This window comes from Bombina bombina, chromosome 7 (assembly GCF_027579735.1).
Source record: "Bombina bombina isolate aBomBom1 chromosome 7, aBomBom1.pri, whole genome shotgun sequence".
NCBI lineage: Eukaryota > Metazoa > Chordata > Amphibia > Anura > Bombinatoridae > Bombina > Bombina bombina.
Window position 1 is genome coordinate 192,026,661 of NC_069505.1, and position 21,913 is coordinate 192,048,573.

The following is a 21,913-nucleotide window of genomic DNA, read 5'->3' on the forward strand; positions in this document are numbered from 1 at the left end:
GGATCCCTTAGTTTTTGGTTATTTTTTTGTAAGTGTATATTTATTGGTCTGCACATTACTGTGTTTCATACAGCAAATCAGTGTAGGTATGTGAGAACAACTGTGTTATAACATAGTGGTGTCTGGAACAAGTTATCAGATTCTCGGGGGACTTTCATTGATTTATACAGTAGTTTATTCATGGCTAACGTAACTAGACTCAAGATGAGTGCCCTGCAGATGACATCTGCATTCCCTGGTGTCTAAACTGAGCACAATAGATTCAGGAGACGTATACACAAACAAGGGCAGGCTAATGACCACTGTCCATCACCAGTTGAGTGCTTCTCTTCAGTCTACGATACACAGAAACACACCATGATAAATACAGAACTTTGCAGCAGTTTTGGCACCCGCACTTTCAGGAGTAAGGGTATGAGAAGGTGCAATGTAAACCCTTTATTTTATTTATGAAGGCCTAGATTTGGAGTTTGGCGGTAGCCGTGAAAACCGTGAAAACCAGCTGGTTTTAGGCTACCGCCGGTATTTGGAGTCAGTCAAAAAAGGGTCTAACGCTCACTTTTCAGCCGCGACTTTTCCATACCGCAGATCCCCTTACGTCAATTGCGTATCCTATCTTTTCAATGGGATCTTTCTAACTCCGGTATTTAGAGTCGTGGCTGAAGTGAGCGTTAGAATTCTAACGACAAAACTCCAGCCGCAGAAAAAAGTCAGTAGTTAAGAGCTTTCTGGGCTAACGCGGGTTTATAAAGCTCTTAACTACTGTGCTCTAAAGTACACTAACACCCATAAACTACCTATGTACCCCAAAACCGAGGTCCCCCCCACATCGCCGCCACTCGATTACATTTTTTTAACCCCTAATCTGCCGACCGCCACCTACGTTATACTTATGTACCCCTAATCTGCTGCCCCTAACACCGCCGACCCCTATATTATATTTATTAACCCCTAACCTGCCCCCCACAACGTCGCCGCCAGCTACCTACAATAATTAACCCCTAATCTGCCGACCGCAAAGCGCCGCTACTTACGTTATCCTTATGTACCCCTAATCTGCTGCCCCTAACACCGCCGACCCCTATATTATATTTATTAACCCCAAATCTGCCCCCCACAACATCGCCTCCACCTGCCTACACTTATTAACCCCTAATCTGCCGAGCGGACCGCAACGCTATTATTATAAAGTTAATAACCCCTAATCCGCCTCACTAACCCTATAATAAATAGTATTAACCCCTAATCTGCCCTCCCTAACATCGCCGACACCTAACTTCAAACATTAACCCCCTGCCGACTGGAGCTCACCGCTATTCTAATAAATGTATTAACCCCTAAAGCTAAGTCTAACCCTAACACTAACACCCCCCTAACTTAAATATAATTTACATCTAACGAAATTAATTAACTCTTATTAAATAAATTATTCCTATTTAAAGCTAAATACTTACCTGTAAAATAAATCCTAATATAGCTACAATATAAATTATATTTATATTATAGCTATTTTAGGATTTATATTTATTTTACAGGTAACTTTGTATTTATTTTAACCAGGTACAATAGCTAAAATAGTTAAAATAATTACAAAATTACCTGTAAAATAAATCCTAACCTAAGTTACAATTAAACCTAACACTACACTATCAATAAATTAATTAAATAAATAAAATACCTACAATTACCTACAATTAAACCAATTAGATCCAATCAGCCAATCGGATTGAACTTGATTCTGATTGGCTGATTCCATCAGCCAATCAGAATATTCCTACCTTAATTCCGATTGGCTGATAGAATCCTATCAGCCAATCGGAATTCGAGGGACGCCATCTTGGATGACGTCATTTAAAGGAACCGTCATTCGGCGAGTAGGCGTCGGGAGAAGAGGATTTTCCGCGTCGGATGGAAGATGATGGCTCCCGAAGAAAGAAGATTGAAGATGCCGTTGATAGAAGACTTCAGCCGGATCATGGACCTCTTCAGCTCCCGCTTGGATGAAGACTTCAGCCGGATCATGGACCTCTTCAGCTCCCGCTTGGATGATGACTTCAGCCGGATCATGGACCTCTTCAGCCCCCCGCTTGGGCTTGGATCAGGACATCGGAGGAGCTCTTCTGGATCGATCGGTGAACCTGGCATAGTGAAGATAAGGTAGGAAGATCTTCAGGGGCTTAGTGTTAGGTTTATTTAAGGGGGGTTTGGGTTAGATTAGGGGTATGTGGGTGGTGGGTTGTAATGTTGGGGGGGGGGTATTGTATGTGTTTTTTTTACAGGCAAAAGAGCTGAATTCTTTGGGGCATGCCCCGCAAAGGGCCCTGTTCAGGGCTGGTAAGATAAAAGAGCTTTGAACTTTAGTAATTTAGAATAGGGTAGGGCATTTTTTTATTTTGGGGGTCTTTGTTATTTTATTAGGGGGCTTAGAGTAGGTGTAATTAGTTTAAAATTGTTGTAATATTTTTCTGATGTTTGTAAATATTTTTTTATTTTTTGTAACTTAGTTCTTTTTTATTTTTTGTACTTTAGTTAGTTTATTTCATTGTAGTTATTTGTAGATATTGTATTTAATTAATGTATTGATAGTGTAGTGTTAGGTTTAATTGTAACTTAGGTTAGGATTTATTTTACAGGTAATTTTGTAATTATTTTAACTATTTTAGCTATTGTACCTGGTTAAAATAAATACAAAGTTACCTGTAAAATAAATATAAATCCTAAAATAGCTATAATATAAATATAATTTATATTGTAGCTATATTAGGATTTATTTTACAGGTAAGTATTTAGCTTTAAATAGGAATAATTTATTTAATAAGAGTTAATTAATTTCGTTAGATGTAAATTATATTTAACTTAGGGGGGTGTTAGGGTTAGACTTAGCTTTAGGGGTTAATACATTTATTAGAATAGCGGTGAGCTCCAGTCGGCAGATTAGGGGTTAATGTTTGAAGTTAGGTGTCGGCAATGTTAGGGAGGGCAGATTAGGGGTTAATACTACTTATTATAGGGTTAGTGAGGCGGATTAGGGGTTAATAACTTTATAATAATAGCGGTGCGGTCCGCTCGGCAGATTAGGGGTTAATAAGTGTAGGCAGGTGGAGGCGACGTTGTGGGGGGCAGATTAGGGGTTAATAAATATAATATAGGGGTCGGCGGTGTTAGGGGCAGCAGATTAGGGGTACATAGGGATAATGTAAGTAGCTTCGGTTTACGGAGCGGCAGATTAGGGGTTAAAAATAATATACAGGGGTCAGCGATAGCGGGGGGCGGCAGAAGAGGGGTTAATAAGTGTAAGGTTAGGGGTGTTTAGACTCGGGGTACATGTTAGAGTGTTAGGTGCAGACGTAGGAAGTGTTTCCCCATAGACAACAATGGGGCTGCGTTAGGAGCTGAACGCGGCTTTTTTGCAGGTGTTAGGTTTTTTTCAGCTCAAACAGCCCCATTGTTTTCTATGGGGGAATCGTGCACGAGCATGTTTTTGAGGCTGGCCGCGTCCGTAAGCAACTCTGGTATCGAGAGTTGCAGTGGCGTTAAATATGCTGTACGCTCCTTTTTTGGAGCCTAACGCAGCCATTCTGTGGACTCTCAATACCAGACTTATTTTAAAGGTGCGGCCAGAAAAAAGCCAGCGTTAGCTACGCGGGTCGTTACCGACAAAACTCTAAATCTAGCCGCAAGTATTTATGGTATCAGGAGGTGTAATATATACAGTTATTCTTTATATAGCTAATACTGAATGTTAGGTCAGGGAAATAAGAGCGCTGGGCTGTGGACCTCCACAAACTTGACCTGCACAGGGTTCCGCAAATGCTAAGGGTGTCCCTGGACCAGGGCAAACAGAGGAAAGGGAGATTTCTTTTTTTAACTTTTGGTTGCAGCATTTACTCAGATTCTCTACCTTATCCTTTGTCCATAGACAGCCGTAAACAGAAATAAAACATAACACTTTTTTCTTCTAAATCTAAACCAGAAGAAACCAAACAGATAGAGGAAAATATAGAAACAAAACCGTTTATAAGGGGGGGAAAAGCGAGAGAGAGAGGGCTATACGTACACTTAGACTACACATATTACGTAGGAGGCAGGTAGCACACAAAATGTTAATATTCCTAGGCAGCAATTTGTGTAAGTTAGATGCAGCAGAACATTAAAAGCATGAATTTAATTCAGATTTGTCCTTAAAGGAAAAGTTTGTACCCCTGAGACATTTTTCTCTCGGTTTCTAGCAGACAAGGGTATAACCCTGAAGCCACCAGAGAAAAGCTTTCAGAAATAACAGCTGCGCTACAGAAATCCCATCATTTCAGTGAATCTGCCCTAACTGATCTCTTCACTTTCACCTCCTGGCAGGACAGGTTTGTTAGATGTAAACAAAGGCAAACACAACTAGCCCAAATAGCAAATCTACAGAGGAAGAGAAGGCGGCCAACAGGCTACGGTACCTCATAGTCAGTAAACAAGGCTCCTCAGTTCTACTCATTATCTGCTAGAGCAGAGCTTTCCAAACTTTTTACACCTACATCATTTTGTGACACAGTAATTCAGTTGTACTGGCAAACAGGAGGTTAAACTAACTTGTTTTAAGAGATACGGACGCATACATAAATGATATAATAACGAAATGTATTTACAAGTAACAGTAAGTATGTGCAAGAATTAAAAAAAAGTTTAACACCAACAATAGCTACTTACTATCTTGATGGGATGAACACAGTTTCTGAATATTTGATGGAATATTAGATAAAGACACTCGCATTTCATCATCAAGCAGCTGTCCCACTCACTGACTACACATGCAGTCACGAGACGATTGAGGATATTACACGTGCAGTCAGGAGCCAATGTGCCATCAAAGCCGTAAATGTGAATAGTTTCAGTTCCCGCTGAGCTGCGTCAATAAGTTAAGATAATCTGTGACCCACTAGGTATCAACCATGTGATAGGCGTAGCAGGCAGGCGGAAAATCAGAAACCCCCAAAAAATTTAAATTCAAAAAATGTTGTGCTGAAGCAGGGACACACCTACACACTGTCGCCAAGACACTAATGTGTCACGACACACAGTTTGGTAAATTACTGTGCTAAAATATGAAGGGCCATTATGTGCAGTATAACTACATAACAGATACATATTAAAGACACACTAAGTTCTACTCATTATCTGCTGGAGCCGGGTTCTTCAAACCATGTTTACTGGGTTGTGACTTGTGAGTGTGTTTTAGGAGAGAGTGTGTTGTAGGAGAGTTTGTGTGTGTGTTGTAGGAGAGTGTGTGTTGTAGGAGAGGGTGTGTGTGGTGTATGTATTGCAGGACAGTATGTGTGTGGTGTGTTGTAGAAGAGTGTGTGTGGTGTGTGTATTGTAGGAAAGTATGTGTGTGTTGTAGGAGAGTGTGTGTTGTAGGAGAGTATGCGTGTGTGTTGTAGGAGAGTGTGTGTATTATAGGAGAGTAGGTGTGTGTGTTGAAGAAGAGTGTGTATTGTAGGAGAGTATGTGTGTGGTGTGTGTGTTGTAGGAGAGTATGTGAGTGTGTTGTAGGAGAGTGTGTGTGGTGTGTGTGTGTGTTGTAGGAGAGTATGTGCTGTAGGAGAGGGTGTGTGTGTGTGTGTATTGTAGGAGTGTATGTGTTGTAGGAGAGTGTGTGTAGTGTGTGTGTGTGTGGTGTGTGTGGTCTGTGTTGTAGGAGAGTATGTGTATGAGTTGTAGGAGAGTGTGTGTGTGTGTTGTAGGACAGTATGTGTGTATGTTGTAGAAGAGTGTGTGGTGTGTGTGTGTTGTAGGAGAGTGTGTGTGGTGTGTGTATTGTAGGAAAAGTATGTGTGTATGAGTTGTAGGAGAGTGTGTGTGTGTTGAAGAAGAGAGTGTATGGTGTGTGTGTTGTAGGAGAGTGTGTGTGTGCGTTGTAGGAGAGTGTGTGGTGTGTGTGCGTTGTAGGAGAGTATGTGTATGAGTTGTAGGAGAGTATGTGTAGTGTGTGTGTTGAAGAAGAGAGTATGTGTAGTGAGTGTGTTGAAGAAGAGAGTGTGTGTGTTGTAGGAGAGTGTGTGTGGTGTGTGTGCATTGTAGGAGAGTGTGTGTGGTGTGTGTTGTAGGAGAGTGTGTGTGTGTGTGTTGTAGAAGAGCGTGCGTGTGTGTGTTGTAGGAGAGTGTGTGTGGTGTGTGTTGTAGGAGAGTATGTGTATGAGTTTTAAGAGTGTGTGTGTGTGTGTGTTGTAGGAGAGTATGTGTAGTGTGTGTGTTGAAGAAGAGAGTGTGTGGTGTGTGTGTGTGTTGTAGGAGCGAGTGTGTGTGGTGTATAAGAGTGTGCGTGTTATATGAGAGTGTGTGTGGTGTGTGTTGTAGGAGAGTATGTGTTGTTGGAGAGTGTGTGTGGTGTGTGTGTGTGTTGTTGGAGAGTGTGTGTGTGGTCTGTGTTGGAGGAGAGTATGTGCATGAGTTGTAGGAGAGTGTATGTGTGTGTTGTAGGACAGTATGTGTGTATGTTGTAGAAGAGTGTGTGGTGTGTGTGTTGTAGGAGAGTGTGTGTGTTGAAGGAGTGTGTGTTGTAGGAGAGTGTGTGTGGTGTGTGTATTGTAGGAAAAGTATGTGTGTATGAGTTGTAGGAGAGTGTGTGTGTGTGTTGTAGGAGAGTATGTGTAGTGTGTGTGTTGAAAAAGAGAGTGTGTGGTGTGTGTGTTGTAGGAGAGTTTGTGTGGTGTGTATGTGCGTTGTAGGAGAGTATGTGTATGAGTTGTAGGAGAGTATGTGTAGTGTGTGTGTTGAAGAAGAGAGTATGTGTAGTGTGTGTGTTGAAGAAGAGAGTGTGTGTGTGTTGTAGGAGAGTGTGTGTGGTGTGTGTGTGCGTTGTAGGAGAGTGTGTGTGGTGTGTGTTGTAGGAGAGTATGTGTGTGTGTTGTAGAAGAGCGTGTGTGTGTGTGTTGTAGGAGAGTGTGGGTGGTGTGTGTTGTAGGAGAGTATGTGTGTGTGTTGTAGGAGAGTGTGTGTGGTGTGTGTTGTAGGAGAGTATGTGTATGAGTTTTAGGAGTGTGTGTTGTAGGAGAGTATGTGTAGTGTGTGTGTTGAAGAAGAGAGTGTGTGGTGTGTGTAATGTAGGAGAGTGTGTGTGGTGTGTGTGTGTTGTAGGAGCGAGTGTGTGTGGTGTATAAGAGTGTGCGTGTTATATGAGAGTGTGTGTGGTGTGTGTTGTAGGAGAGTATGTGTTGTAGGAGAGTGTGTGTGGTGTATAAGAGTGTGCGTGTTATATGAGAGTGTGTGTGGTGTGTGTTGTAGGAGAGTGTGTGTGGTGTGTGTTGTAGGAGAGTGTGTGTGGTGTGTGTTGTATGAGAGTGTGTGTGGTGCGTGTTTTATATGAGTGTGTGGTGTGTTTATTGTATGAGTGTGTGTGTGTGTGTTGTGTGTTGTATAAGACTGTGTGTGGTGCGTGTTTTATATGAGTGTGTGGTGTGTTTATTGTATGAGAGTGTGTGTGTGTTGTGTGTTGTATAAGACTGTGTGTGGTGCATGTTTTATATGAGTGTGTGGTGTGTTTATTGTATGAGAGTGTGTGTGTGTGTGTTGTGTGTTGTATAAGACTGTGTGTGGTGCGTGTTTTATATGTGTGTGTGGTGTGTTTATTGTATGAGAGTGTGTGTGGTGTGTGTTGTAGGAGCGAGTGTGTGTGGTGTATAAGAGTGTATGTGTTATATGAGAGTGTGTGTGGTGTGTGTTGTAGGAGAGTATATGTTGTAGGAGAGTGTGTGTGTTTTATAAGAGTGTGAGTGTTATATGAGAGTGTGTGTGGTGTGTGTTGTAGGAGAGTGTGTGTGTGTGTGTGTGTTATATGAGTGTGTGTGTGTGTGTGTTATATGAGAGTGTGTGTGTGTGTTATATGAGAGTGTGTGTGGTGCATGTTTTATATGAGTGTGTGGTGTGTTTATTGTATGAGAGTGTGTGTGTGTGTTGTGTGTTGTATAAGACTGTGTGTGGTGCATGTTTTATATGAGTGTGTGGTGTGTTTATTGTATGAGAGTGTGTGTGTGTTGTATAAGACTGTGTGTGGTGCGTGTTTTATATGTGTGTGTGGTGTGTTTATTGTATGAGAGTGTGTGTGTGTGTTGTGTGTTGTATAAGACTGTGTGTGGTGCATGTTTTATATGTGTGTGTGGTGTGTTTATTGTATGAGAGTGTGTGTTATATGAGAGTGTGTGTGTGTTGTATAAGACTGTGTGTGGTGCGTGTTTTATATGTGTGTGTGGTGTGTTTATTGTATGAGAGTGTGTGTGTGTGTTGTGTGTTGTATAAGACTGTGTGTGGTGCGTGTTTTATATGTGTGTGTGGTGTGTTTATTGTATGAGAGTGTGTGTGTGTGTGTTGTGTGTTGTATAAGACTGTGTGTGGTGCATGTTTTATATGTGTGTGTGGTGTGTTTATTGTATGAGAGTGTGTGTTATATGAGAGTGTGTGTGTGTTGTATAAGACTGTGTGTGGTGCATGTTTTATATGTGTGTGTGGTGTGTTTATTGTATGAGAGTGTGTGTGTGTGTTGTGTGTTGTATAAGACTGTGTGTGGTGCATGTTTTATATGTGTGTGTGGTGTGTTTATTGTATGAGAGTGTGTGTTATATGAGAGTGTGTGTGTGTTGTATAAGACTGTGTGTGGTGCGTGTTTTATATGTGTGTGTGGTGTGTTTATTGTATGAGAGTGTGTATGTGTGTGTTGTGTGTTGTATAAGACTGTGTGTGGTGCATGTTTTATATGAGTGTGGTGTGTTTATTGTATGAGAGTGTGTGTGGTGTGTGTTGTAGGAGCGAGTGTGTGTGGTGTATAAGAGTGTATGTGTTATATGAGAGTGTGTGTGGTGTGTGTTGTAGGAGAGTATATGTTGTAGGAGAGTGTGTGTGTTTTATAACAGTGTGAGTGTTATATGAGAGTGTGTGTGGTGTGTGTTGTAGGAGTGTGTGTGTGTGTGTGTGTGTTATATGAGTGTGTGTGTGTGTGTGTGTGTGTTATATGAGAGTGTGTGTGTGTGTTATATGAGAGTGTGTGTGGTGCATGTTTTATATGAGTGTGTGGTGTGTTTATTGTATGAGAGTGTGTTTGTGTGTTGTGTGTTGTATAAGACTGTGTGTGGTGCGTGTTTTATATGTGTGCGTGGTGTGTTTATTGTATGAGAGTGTGTGTGTGTTGTATAAGACTGTGTGTGGTGCGTGTTTTATATGTGTGTGTGGTGTGTTTATTGTATGAGAGTGTGTGTGTGTTGTGTGTTGTATAAGACTGTGTGTGGTGCGTGTTTTATATGTGTGTGTGGTGTGTTTATTGTATGAGAGTGTGTGTGTGTGTTGTGTGTTGTATAAGACTGTGTGTGGTGCATGTTTTATATGTGTGTGTGGTGTGTTTATTGTATGAGAGTGTGTGTTATATGAGAGTGTGTGTGTGTTGTATAAGACTGTGTGTGGTGCGTGTTTTATATGTGTGTGTGGTGTGTTTATTGTATGAGAGTGTGTGTGTGTGTTGTGTGTTGTATAAGACTGTGTGTGGTGCGTGTTTTATATGTGTGTGTGGTGTGTTTATTGTATGAGAGTGTGTGTGTGTGTTGTGTGTTGTATAAGACTGTGTGTGGTGCGTGTTTTATATGTGTGTGTGGTGTGTTTATTGTATGAGAGTGTGTGTGTTGTGTGTTGTATAAGACTGTGTGTGGTGCGTGTTTTATATGTGTGTGTGGTGTGTTTATTGTATGAGAGTGTGTGTTATATGAGAGTGTGTGTGTGTGTTGTATAAGACTGTGTGTGGTGCGTGTTTTATATGTGTGTGTGGTGTGTTTATTGTATGAGAGTGTGTGTTATATGAGAGTGTGTGTGTGTTGTATAAGACTGTGTGTGGTGCGTGTTTTATATGTGTGTGTGGTGTGTTTATTGTATGAGAGTGTGTGTGGTGTGTGTTGTATAAGACTGTGTGTGGTGCGTGTTTTATATGTGTGTGTGGTGTGTTTATTGTATGAGAGTGTGTGTGTGTGTGTTGTATAAGACTGTGTGTGGTGCGTGTTTTATATGTGTGTGTGGTGTGTTTATTGTATGAGAGTGTGTGTTATATGAGAGTGTGTGTGTGTTGTATAAGACTGTGTGTGGTGCGTGTTTTATATGTGTGTGTGGTGTGTTTATTGTATGAGAGTGTGTGTTATATGAGAGTGTGTGTGTGTTGTATAAGACTGTGTGTGGTGCATGTTTTATATGTGTGTGTGGTGTGTTTATTGTATGAGAGTGTGTGTTATATGAGAGTGTGTGTGTGTTGTATAAGACTGTGTGTGGTGCGTGTTTTATATGTGTGTGTGGTGTGTTTATTGTATGAGAGTGTGTGTTATATGAGAGTGTGTGTGTGTTGTATAAGACTGTGTGTGGTGTGTGTTTTATATGTGTGTGTGGTGTGTTTATTGTATGAGAGTGTGTGTTATATGAGAGTGTGTGTGTGTTGTATAAGACTGTGTGTGGTGCGTGTTTTATATGTGTGTGTGGTGTGTTTATTGTATGAGAGTGTGTGTGTGTGTTGTGTGTTGTATAAGACTGTGTGTGGTGCGTGTTTTATATGTGTGTGTGGTGTGTTTATTGTATGAGAGTGTGTGTGTGTGTTGTGTGTTGTATAAGACTGTGTGTGGTGCGTGTTTTATATGTGTGTGTGGTGTGTTTATTGTATGAGAGTGTGTGTGTTGTGTGTTGTATAAGACTGTGTGTGGTGCGTGTTTTATATGTGTGTGTGGTGTGTTTATTGTATGAGAGTGTGTGTTATATGAGAGTGTGTGTGTGTGTTGTATAAGACTGTGTGTGGTGCGTGTTTTATATGTGTGTGTGGTGTGTTTATTGTATGAGAGTGTGTGTTATATGAGAGTGTGTGTGTGTTGTATAAGACTGTGTGTGGTGCGTGTTTTATATGTGTGTGTGGTGTGTTTATTGTATGAGAGTGTGTGTGGTGTGTGTTGTATAAGACTGTGTGTGGTGCGTGTTTTATATGTGTGTGTGGTGTGTTTATTGTATGAGAGTGTGTGTGTGTGTGTTGTATAAGACTGTGTGTGGTGCGTGTTTTATATGTGTGTGTGGTGTGTTTATTGTATGAGAGTGTGTGTTATATGAGAGTGTGTGTGTGTTGTATAAGACTGTGTGTGGTGCGTGTTTTATATGTGTGTGTGGTGTGTTTATTGTATGAGAGTGTGTGTTATATGAGAGTGTGTGTGTGTTGTATAAGACTGTGTGTGGTGCATGTTTTATATGTGTGTGTGGTGTGTTTATTGTATGAGAGTGTGTGTTATATGAGAGTGTGTGTGTGTTGTATAAGACTGTGTGTGGTGCGTGTTTTATATGTGTGTGTGGTGTGTTTATTGTATGAGAGTGTGTGTTATATGAGAGTGTGTGTGTGTTGTATAAGACTGTGTGTGGTGTGTGTTTTATATGTGTGTGTGGTGTGTTTATTGTATGAGAGTGTGTGTTATATGAGAGTGTGTGTGTGTTGTATAAGACTGTGTGTGGTGCGTGTTTTATATGTGTGTGTGGTGTGTTTATTGTATGAGAGTGTGTGTTATATGAGAGTGTGTGTGTGTTGTATAAGACTGTGTGTGGTGCATGTTTTATATGTGTGTGTGGTGTGTTTATTGTATGAGAGTGTGTGTTATATGAGAGTGTGTGTGTGTTGTATAAGACTGTGTGTGGTGCGTGTTTTATATGTGTGTGTGGTGTGTTTATTGTATGAGAGTGTGTGTTATATGAGAGTGTGTGTGTGTTGTATAAGACTGTGTGTGGTGCGTGTTTTATATGTGTGTGTGTTGTGTTTATTGTATGAGAGTGTGTGTTATATGAGAGTGTGTGTGTGTTGTATAAGACTGTGTGTGGTGTGTGTTTTATATGTGTGTGTGGTGTGTTTATTGTATGAGAGTGTGTGTTATATGAGAGTGTGTGTGTGTTGTATAAGACTGTGTGTGGTGCGTGTTTTATATGTGTGTGTGGTGTGTTTATTGTATGAGAGTGTGTGTGTGTGTTGTATAAGACTGTGTGTGGTGCGTGTTTTATATGTGTGTGTGGTGTGTTTATTGTATGAGAGTGTGTGTTATATGAGAGTGTGTGTGTGTTGTATAAGACTGTGTGTGGTGCGTGTTTTATATGTGTGTGTGTTGTGTTTATTGTATGAGAGTGTGTGTTATATGAGAGTGTGTGTGTGTTGTATAAGACTGTGTGTGGTGTGTGTTTTATATGTGTGTGTGGTGTGTTTATTGTATGAGAGTGTGTGTTATATGAGAGTGTGTGTGTGTTGTATAAGACTGTGTGTGGTGCGTGTTTTATATGTGTGTGTGGTGTGTTTATTGTATGAGAGTGTGTGTTATATGAGAGTGTGTGTGTGTTGTATAAGACTGTGTGTGGTGCGTGTTTTATATGTGTGTGTGGTGTGTTTATTGTATGAGAGTTGTATAAGTGTTATTACCTTTTACAACACATTCAAATTTGACTACAATCAGGTATAAAGTATGCACACATTTTAGTCACTTTGCCAAAAATTGCAACAATCTTGTATATTACTTCAGAAATTTTCAGACCAAGCATAAAAATAGGGTCACAAAGGTATGTGGTATCAGGGCCCTGGGAAAAAAGTTTGTATAACCCTGTGCTAGAGTATAAAGGACCATTATATGCAGTAGAACGACATAACAGATACATAAAGACAATGCAATAACACTTAGATTGAATTTCAAATGAGCTGTAGATTTTTTCTGACAACTTTTTAAAAGTTAGTTGCATTTTCCTTCCATCAGCCAATCACACAATGCATATACCTATATATACTGTGAGCTTCTGCACATGCTCAGTAGGAGCAGATGCCTCAGAAAGTGTGCATGTAACCATCATGTGACAGCCATCAGCACACAATGCATATAGCTATATATATTGTGAGCTTTTGTACATGCTCAGTAGGAGAAGATGCCTCATTAAGTGTGCATGTAAAAAGACTGTGTAAATTTTGATAACGGAAGTGAATTGGAAAGTTTAATTTTTACTTTACTATCCTTTTAAACTTATAATTCCACAAATAACACAACAAATGTTTAAATACTTCTGTACCAAGAAAGCCCAGTGCTAACTTCTTAAAGTTATGGTAATCTCTCCCCATTATAAAATCAGATAAGAAATGTTAGTGATAATTTAGATGGAGTTTAATCTATCAGTTGTAATGAAGATGCGCTATAACTTACTTTTTAATATAGATATGAAATTCAAATACCCCATGCTGCCCCGCCCACTTCAAAAGTCAATTTTTCTGTGATCTTATGGTTTGATTTGTTCTTTAATCAGTGCTCTAGCTGCAACAAAAGTGCCATATGGAGAGAGCGCTGATTGGACAACAATTCAAACCGTTAGCTCACAGAAAATTTTACTTCTGAAGTGGGCGGTAGAGCGTGGGGTATTTGAAATTCATATCTATTTTTAAAAGTAAACTATAGCGCAACTTCATTACAACTGATGAGTTAAACTCCATCTAAAATATCAGTAACATTCCGGATCTGTTTTTATAAAGGGGAGAGTTTACCATCACTTTAAGGCACATTATATCCTTTATCTTCCAAAATCGATGATCTGAAATAGTACAAATATATGCTTTGTTAATTTGCTGCTATTTAACCTCAATAATGAATCCAATAGTAACCTAATTTAAAAAAAAAAGCAAAATTTATTCTTACCTGATAAATTTGTTTCTTTTAAGATATGATGAGTCCACGGATTTCATCCTTACTTGTGGGATATCGCCTCCTGGTCAGCAGGAGGAGGCAAAGAGCACCACAGCAGAGCTGTATATATAGCTCCTCCCTTCCCTCCCACTCCAGTCATTCGACCGAAGTTAGGAAGAGAAAGGAAAAGCCAAGGTGCAGAGGTGACTGAAGTTTAACAAAAATAAAACCTGTCTCATAAAAACAGGGTGGGCCGTGGACTCATCGTATCTTAAAAGAAACAAATTTATCAGGTAAGAATAAATGTTCAATTTCTTTTAATTGATACAATGAGTCCACGGATTTCATCCTTACTTGTGTGATACAATACCAAAGCTATAGGACACGGATGAAAGGGAGGGACAAGACAGGGGACCTAAACGGAAGGCACCACTGCTTGAAGAACTTTCCTCCCAAAAGCAGCCTCAGACGAGGCAAAAGTATCAAATTTGTAAAATTTGGAAAAAGTGTGAAGAGACGACCAAGTTGCAGCTTTGCAAATCTGTTCAACAGAAGCATAATTTTTGAATGCCCATGAGGAAGCCACAGCCCTAGTGGAATGAGACGTAATTCGTTCAGGAGGCTGCTGACCAGCAGTCTCATATGCAAAACGGATTATACTCTTCAGCCAAAAAGAAAGAGGGGTATCCGTAGATTTCTGACCCCTACGTTTCCCTGAAAAAACAACAAACAAGGAAGGCGATTGAAGAAAATCTTTAGTCGCCTCTACGTAGAACTTTAAGGCACGGACCACGTCCAAATTATGTAACAGACGCTCCTTCTTAGAAGAAGGATTAGGACACAAGGAAGGAACAACAATTTCCTGATTAATATTTTTATTTGAAACAACCTTAGGAAGAAAACCAGGTTTGGTACGTAACACCACCTTATCGGAATGAAAAATAAGATAAGGAGTATCACATTGTAATGCCGAAAGCTCAGAAACTCTGCGAGCAGAAGAAATAGCAACCAAAAATAAAACTTTCCAAGATAACAACTTAATATCTATGGAATGCATAGGTTCAAACGAAACCCCTTGAAGAACTTTAAGAAGTAAATTCAAACTCTGAGGAGCAATTGGTCTAAACACAGGCCTGATTCTAGTCAGAGCTTGACAAAAAGATTGAACATCTGGAACATCTGCCAGACGCTTGTGTAACAAAATAGATAAAGCAGAAATCTGTCCCTTTAAGGAACTTGCTGACAACCCTTTCTCCAATCCATCTTGGAGAAAAGACAAAATCCTAGCAATCCTAATCTTACTCCATGAGTAGCCCTTGGATTCGCACCAATAAAGATATTTACTTCCTATCTTATGGTAAATTTTTCTAGTAACAGGCTTGCATGCCTGAATCAAGGTATCTATGACCAAATCAGAAAACCCTCGCTTAGATAAATTAAGCATTCAATCTCCAAGCAGTTAACTGCAGAGAAACTAGATTCGTATGATGGAAGGGTCCCTGAATGAGAAGGTCTTTCCTCAATGGAAGCTTCCACGGTGGCTGAGATGACATATCCACCAGATCGGCATACCAAGTCCTGCGAGGCCACGCAGGAGCGGTGAGGATCACCAAAGCACTCTCCTGTTTGACTCGAGCAATCACCCGGGGAAGGAGAGCAAATAAAGGGAACACATAAGCTAGGCTGAAAGACCAAGGTACTGCCAAGGCATCTATCAGCTGGGCCTGGGGATCCCTGGACCTGGTCTAATATCTCGGAAGTTTGGCATTCTGACGAGACGCCATAAGATCCAACTCCGGCCTGACCCATCTGAGAATCAGTTTGGCAAATACCTCCGGATGGAGTTCCCATTCTCCCGGATGAAATGTCTATCTGCTCAGAAAATCCCCTTCCCAGTTTTCCACACCTGGGATGTGGATCGCCGATAGATAACAAGAGTGAGACTCCGCCCACTGAATTATATTGGCTACTTTTGTAATCGCTAAGGAACTCCTTGTTCCTCCCTGATGATTGATGTAAGCTACAGTCGTAATGTTGTCCGACTGGAATCTGATGAATTTGGCCGAAGCCAACTGAGGCCAAGCCTGAAGCGGATTGAATATTGCTCTCAACTCTAGGATATTGATGGGAAGTAGAGACTCCGTTTGAGTCCATACACCCTGGGCCCTCAAGGAGTTCCAGACTGCTCCCCATCCTATCAGGCTGGCATTCGTTGTCAATATCACCCATGAGGGTCTGAGGAAGCATGTCCCCTGGGATAGATGATCCAGCGACAACCACCATAGAAGAGAGTCCCTCGTCTTGTGATCTAGATTTATTTGAGGAGACAAATTTGTATAATCTCCATTCCACTGTCTGAGCATGTTCAGTTGCAGAGGTCTGAGATGAAACCGAGCAAACGGAATGATGTCCATTGCTGCTACCATCAATCCAATTACCTCCATGCACTGAACCACTGACGGTCGAGGATTTGTCTGAAGGGCTCAGCATGTGTTCAGAATCTTTAATTTTCTGATCTCCGTCAAAAAGATTTTCATGGATAGAGAGTCGATTAAGAGTTCCCAAGAAAGGAACCCTTGTCTGCAGAACTAGCGAACTCTTTTCCAGAATTACCTTCCACCCATGAGTCCTCAGGAAGGACAGAACAATGTCGGTATGAGACTTTGCTAGCTTATAAGACAACGCCTGGATCAGAATATTGTCCAGATAAGGCGCCACTGCAATGCCCTGTGGTCTTAGAACCGCCAGCAGAGAACCCAGAACCTTTGTGAAAATTGTGGGAGCCGTGGCCAGACCGAAAGGAAGAGCCACGAACTGAAAATGTTTGTCCAGAAAGGCAAACCTCAGGAACTTGTGATGATCTCGGTGGATAGGAACATGAAGATATGCATCCTTTAGATCCACGGTAGTCATAAATTGACCCTCCTGGATCAGTGGAAGAATGGTACGAATAGTTTCCATCTTGAAAGGTGGAACTCTGAGAAACTTGTTTAGACTCTTGAGATCTAAGATAGGTCTGAAAGTTCCCTCTTTTTTGGGAACTACAAACAGATTTGAATAAAACCCCTGTCCCTGTTCCTGAATTGGAACGGGACAAATTACTCCCATGGAGGAAAGGTCTCTTACACAGCGTAAGAACGCTTCTCTCTTTATCTGGTCTACAGAGAATCGAGAAAGAAGAAACCTTCCTCTGGGGGAAGAATTTCTGAATTCCAGCTTGTATCCCCGATACAGTATCTCTAATGCCCAGGGATCCTGAACATCTCTTATCCAAGCCTGGATGAAGAAAGACAGTCTGCCCCCTACTAGATCCGGTCCCGGATCGGGGGCCAACCCTTCATGCTGACTTGGGAGCAGCAGCAGGCTTCTTGGATTGTTTACCCTTGTTCCATGACTGGTTTGGTCTCCAGGTAGATTTGTCTTGCGAATAGTTAACTTCCTGTTTAGAAGAAGAGGAAGGGGGGTTCCCTTAAAGTTTCGAAAGGCACGAAAATTACTCTGTCGACCCCTCTGTTTGGATTTCTTATCCTGAGGGAGGGAATGACCCTTACCTCCCGTGATGTCAGAAATAATCTCCTTCAAGTCAGGCCCGAACAGGGTCTTCCCCTTGTAAGGAATAGCCAAAAGCTTTGATTTAGATGACACATTCGCAGACCAAGATTTCAACCATAAGGCTCTGCGCGCTAAAATGGAAAATCCTGAACTTTTAGCCGCCAATTTGGTAATCTGCAAAGTAATCTGCATCTGTAATAAAGGAATTAACCAATTTGAGAGCTTTAATCCTATCTTGTATTTCTTCCAAAGAAGTCTCGGTTTTCAGAGATTCTTCCAAAGCATCAAACCAATATGCAGCCTCAGTCGTAACCGTAACAATGCAGGCCGCCGGTTGCAATAGCAACCCTTGATGAACATAAATCTTTTTAAAGAGACCCTCCAATTTCTTATCCATAGAGTCTTTGAAGGCACAACTATCCTCGATAGGGATAGTAGTTCGTTTAGCCAAGGTGGAAATAGCTCCCTCCACCTTAGGGACCGTCTGCCGAGAATCTCTAATGGCGTCAGCTATAGGGTACATTTTCTTGAAAACAGGAGAATGGAATACCCGGTCTCTCCCATTCCTTAGCAATAATTTCTGAAGTTCTCTTAGGAACTGGAAAAACATCAGAATAAGAAGGGACCTCCAAATAACGGTCCAACTTACTCAATTTCTCTGGAGGAACCACAATTGAATCACAGTCGTCCAGAGTTACCAAAACCTCCCTTAGTAACAGGTGGAGGTGTTCAAGTTTAAACCTGAAGGACATCACATCTGAGTCCGTCAGGGGCAATACATTTCCTGAGTCAGAAAGTTCAGCCTCGGATAGGGCCTCTATACCCCCCCAATTCAGAACCCTGGGAGGGTACGTCGGAGATCACCATCAAAGCATCAGAAGTTGCATAGACCACGTGGGTCTCCTTCCTACTGCGTTTGCCTTGAAGTACTGGAAAGGCAGATAACGATTCTGAAAGTGTAGATGACATAACTGCAGCAATATCCTGCAGTGTGATCGCAGCAGAAGCTGTCGAAGAACTAGGCACCGCTTGAGTGGGCGGTAAGGGCTGTGACGCTTGGGGAGAAAGCTGCGGCATACTCTGAATCTCCTCAGCAGAATCCTGAGAAGCATCCGCTTTTCACAAACTTTTATTAAAGAAAATTTGTTCTCTAAACTGTAAGGTCCTCTCAGTGCATGAGGGACAAAAAGTAACAGGGGGCTCCACATTGGCATTCAAACATAAAGGACGTGTAATGCTCTGAAGATCCTCCCCTATCATAAACAAGTTTGATAGTGGTACTGTGAAATATCAAATGTATATACACTCCCAAAAATATGAAAACAGCCTAATGTGACTGTTGACAAAGTTAAGGAAAAACAGTGGAACTGATCCTCTAAGTGTATAAATACCCAATTTTACAGCCCCAAATAAACAGCAATTATGACAGAAATTAATCTCTAGTGCCCTTAAAAAAAGTTAAACAACAGTGCACCTCCTCGCCACAGCTCCGCTACGGCGCCTACCTGCCCCCACGGCACACTGACACAGACTGCAAGTCTCCCGAACGCCTAAGACCGCCTGCTTCTAAACGTCAACCATGCAGTCTTAGCTAACGTCAGGAAACAACCTCCTCTGCCGGGCTCCGATGTCGGAAGAAAATGCGCGGCTTCTAGACATATCCGGTCTGAAGCGCGCAAAACTAACCCCGCCCCTCGTGGGCGGCAATACAGTGCATCTCCGGCTAAGATTGACAAACGATCGACGGGAAAAGAAAAACTGACCGTGTCGCAGAATCCTTTTTTAGAGATTCTTCCTACAGTGCACCTCTGCTCAATAAAGACACAAAAATACTGTCTCACCCAAAAAACACTTGCACAGCAGGAGCACATTTGAAACATCCCCACTATATGACCTATATCCACTACATGCCCAAGTGTGGCCTTGAGTCGAGTGGTACACAGTACTAAGGGTAGTCCTTGCTTTAGAAGGTCTAAATCCCTCACCATATAATAGGCACCAACTACAGCCCTTTTCTGAGTTAAAAGTGTCCCAGAATATAATAGCTGCACGTACCTGGAAGCTGAACGACAGCATGATCAGTCCCACATCCAAGAGGTCCTTCTGCTCCCTCCTGTAGATCTGTGGAGACATACAGGGTCTTAGTTAAAATATGCTAAGACCGTCATCTGAAGGGCAGCACTCAGTATGGGAGGCGCAGTGAGAAGTGAATCCCACCAGTTCCCATTGCTTTAAAGTCACCTGTAGCTCTACTCTAGAGGCTAACAAGGAATACGGCTACACCCTGAGTAAAATAGCACTCACTGGTACCATTTTAAAAATAATAAACTCTTGATTGAAGAATCTAAACTAACACCTCACTTTACCTCTTCCTACACTAACACAGGCAAAGAGAATGACTGGAGTGGGAGGGAAGGGAGGAGCTATATATACAGCTCTGCTGTGGTGCTCTTTGCCTCCTCCTGCTGACCAGGAGGTGATATCCCAGAAGGATGAAATCTGTCGACTCATCGTATCTTTTAAAAGAAATGAAGCAATTGCCTGTAGTCACAGTAAAACACAGTGTACAAACTAAGATAGATCCTTATTTAAAGGGACATGGAGGTCAAAATAAAATTGACTTGCTTGGATAGAGTATACAATTCCCCATTCACTTATATTATCAAACTCACTTCTTTCTCTCAGTATCCTTTATTGAAACAGTCACTTACCATGAGAGCATTATGAACTAGGCTGAGGAGCGTGCACATGTTTGAGCAATATATGTATAACATTGTAACACATTTGGCTCAAACAATACTCAAGAGATGTGCACGCTCCTAAGCCTATCTTACTATACTCTCATGAAAAGGGGACAGGTATCAACAAGTGAAACAGAGAGATGTTTATTGGACATATTTTTAATTGTACTCTCTAAGCAAATTAATGAAAGTTACACTGTGAGTTCTATGTCCCTTTAATATACCTGGTGTACAGTAAGGGGTATGTGCATCCAAACCACAGTATTATCTGCTAAAACAAAAAGAATCCTTGTTCTCAGTGCTTTGTTGTATATTAGAAATCTACAGTGCACCTTTAAGTTTCCTGATTTCGCTAGACCTGATCACTTGCAAGATTGTAAAATAAAGTTCTGTTTACATTATACAAATACTTCACAGACTCTGGGCTGTCGGACTTCTTTTGCACGGTTACAAATAGTTCATTTATACGTACTAAAAGAATACTGTGCATAGTCTAATAATGACCTCCTTCTACCGTCTATAGAAAGCCAGACGGCCGGCAGGCAAAGGTTCTACAAGACTGTGTAAGAACTCTGAGGAAGAATAAAACACAGTAATGTGAGTGATGGCAGTATATGAGCACATGCAAGTTGGTGGGTGAGGGGGCAGAGCAACTCACGGCATTCCTTTTCATCGCTGGCATCAAAGCAGTTGGGCATCCCGTCACACTGCCAGGCACCAGGGATACAGTGCCCGTTGCTGCACATGAAGTTTCCAGGGATATTACACTCATTGGTGAAGTTATTTCCAGGAAGGAACTGGCTCTCTGCAAAAGAGGGAATGATTAGCGGACTAAGCACATTTTCGTCTGGCAGCTGCAGGTGATAAGCACTGTGTAACCCACTGAAAGACACATAATAATGCAATAAAACAGCTTATCCTCTTGTCAGATAACTTAAAGGGACATCAAAAAAATTTAACTTTCACAGTTCATATTGCAGGAATTTTAAGAGAATTTTAGTCTACTTCTATTATCAAATGTACTTAGTTTTCTTGGTATCCTTTATTGGAACGCATACCTAGGTATGCTCAGGAGCAGCAATGCATTGCTGGGAGCTAGATGGTGATTGGTGGCTACACATATGTCATTGGCTCACCAGATGTGTTCATCTAGCTCCCAGTAGTGCATTGCTGCTCTGGAGTTGACTTTGCCCTTTGCAGTGATTAAACACATAGTTATATGCATGCAGTAGTGCAACGATAACAGGCAATACCACATTGTAGTATTTTCTTTTTTGTACTTTTATGTCCCTTTAAACTTTTACTGGAGAAAAACTGCTGATTAAAGGGACACTAATCCCATTTTTTTTCTTTAATGCAATTTTAAGCAACTTTCTATTTTACTCCTATTATCAATCAAGGCATCTAAGCTAAGGAGCCAGCCAATTTTGGTTCAGAAAACTGGCCAGCACTTGTTTAATGGTGGGTGAATTTAGCCACCAATCAGCAAGAACAACCCAGGTTGTGAACTTATCTTGCTTTTCAAATAAAGATAGCAAGAGAATGAAGAAAAATTGATGATAGGAGTAAATTAGAAAGTTGCTTAAAATTGCATGCTCTATCTGAACCACAAAAGAAAAGAAATTGGGTTCAGTGTCCCTTTAAGGAACCAGGGAATAATTTTAAGGACAGTCTAACAAGCTAGAACTCAGAAGTAACATTATAAGCTGTGGTTCCCCGGCTGTTAAGCCGACAACCAGAGGAAATAGATTTATAGACCATGTAGAGCTGAGCACCTAACCAGGGACCAACCTGCTAACGCTGGAGATAATAATGTAATATCAACAAAAAGCAGATATCCCAGGTGTGCAACCTGCTATAATAATGGTATAATCTTACTGGGCTCACCTACCGGTCACTTACTTTATCAACCAAATACACATCTGTTACCTGATCACTGCC

At 41.2% G+C, this 21,913-nt stretch overlaps 1 protein-coding gene across 1 annotated transcript in view; it reads right to left on the reverse strand.

Annotated features, from left to right (window-relative positions):
• Positions 1-21,913, reverse strand: part of LDLRAD3 (low density lipoprotein receptor class A domain containing 3) — a 352,310-nt gene that overhangs the window by 208,816 nt on the left and 121,581 nt on the right. Inside the window, exon 2 of the mRNA XM_053720522.1 lies at positions 20,631-20,777. Coding sequence (XP_053576497.1) covers positions 20,631-20,777 — 147 coding nt within the window. The remainder of the gene's footprint in view (positions 1-20,630; positions 20,778-21,913) is intronic.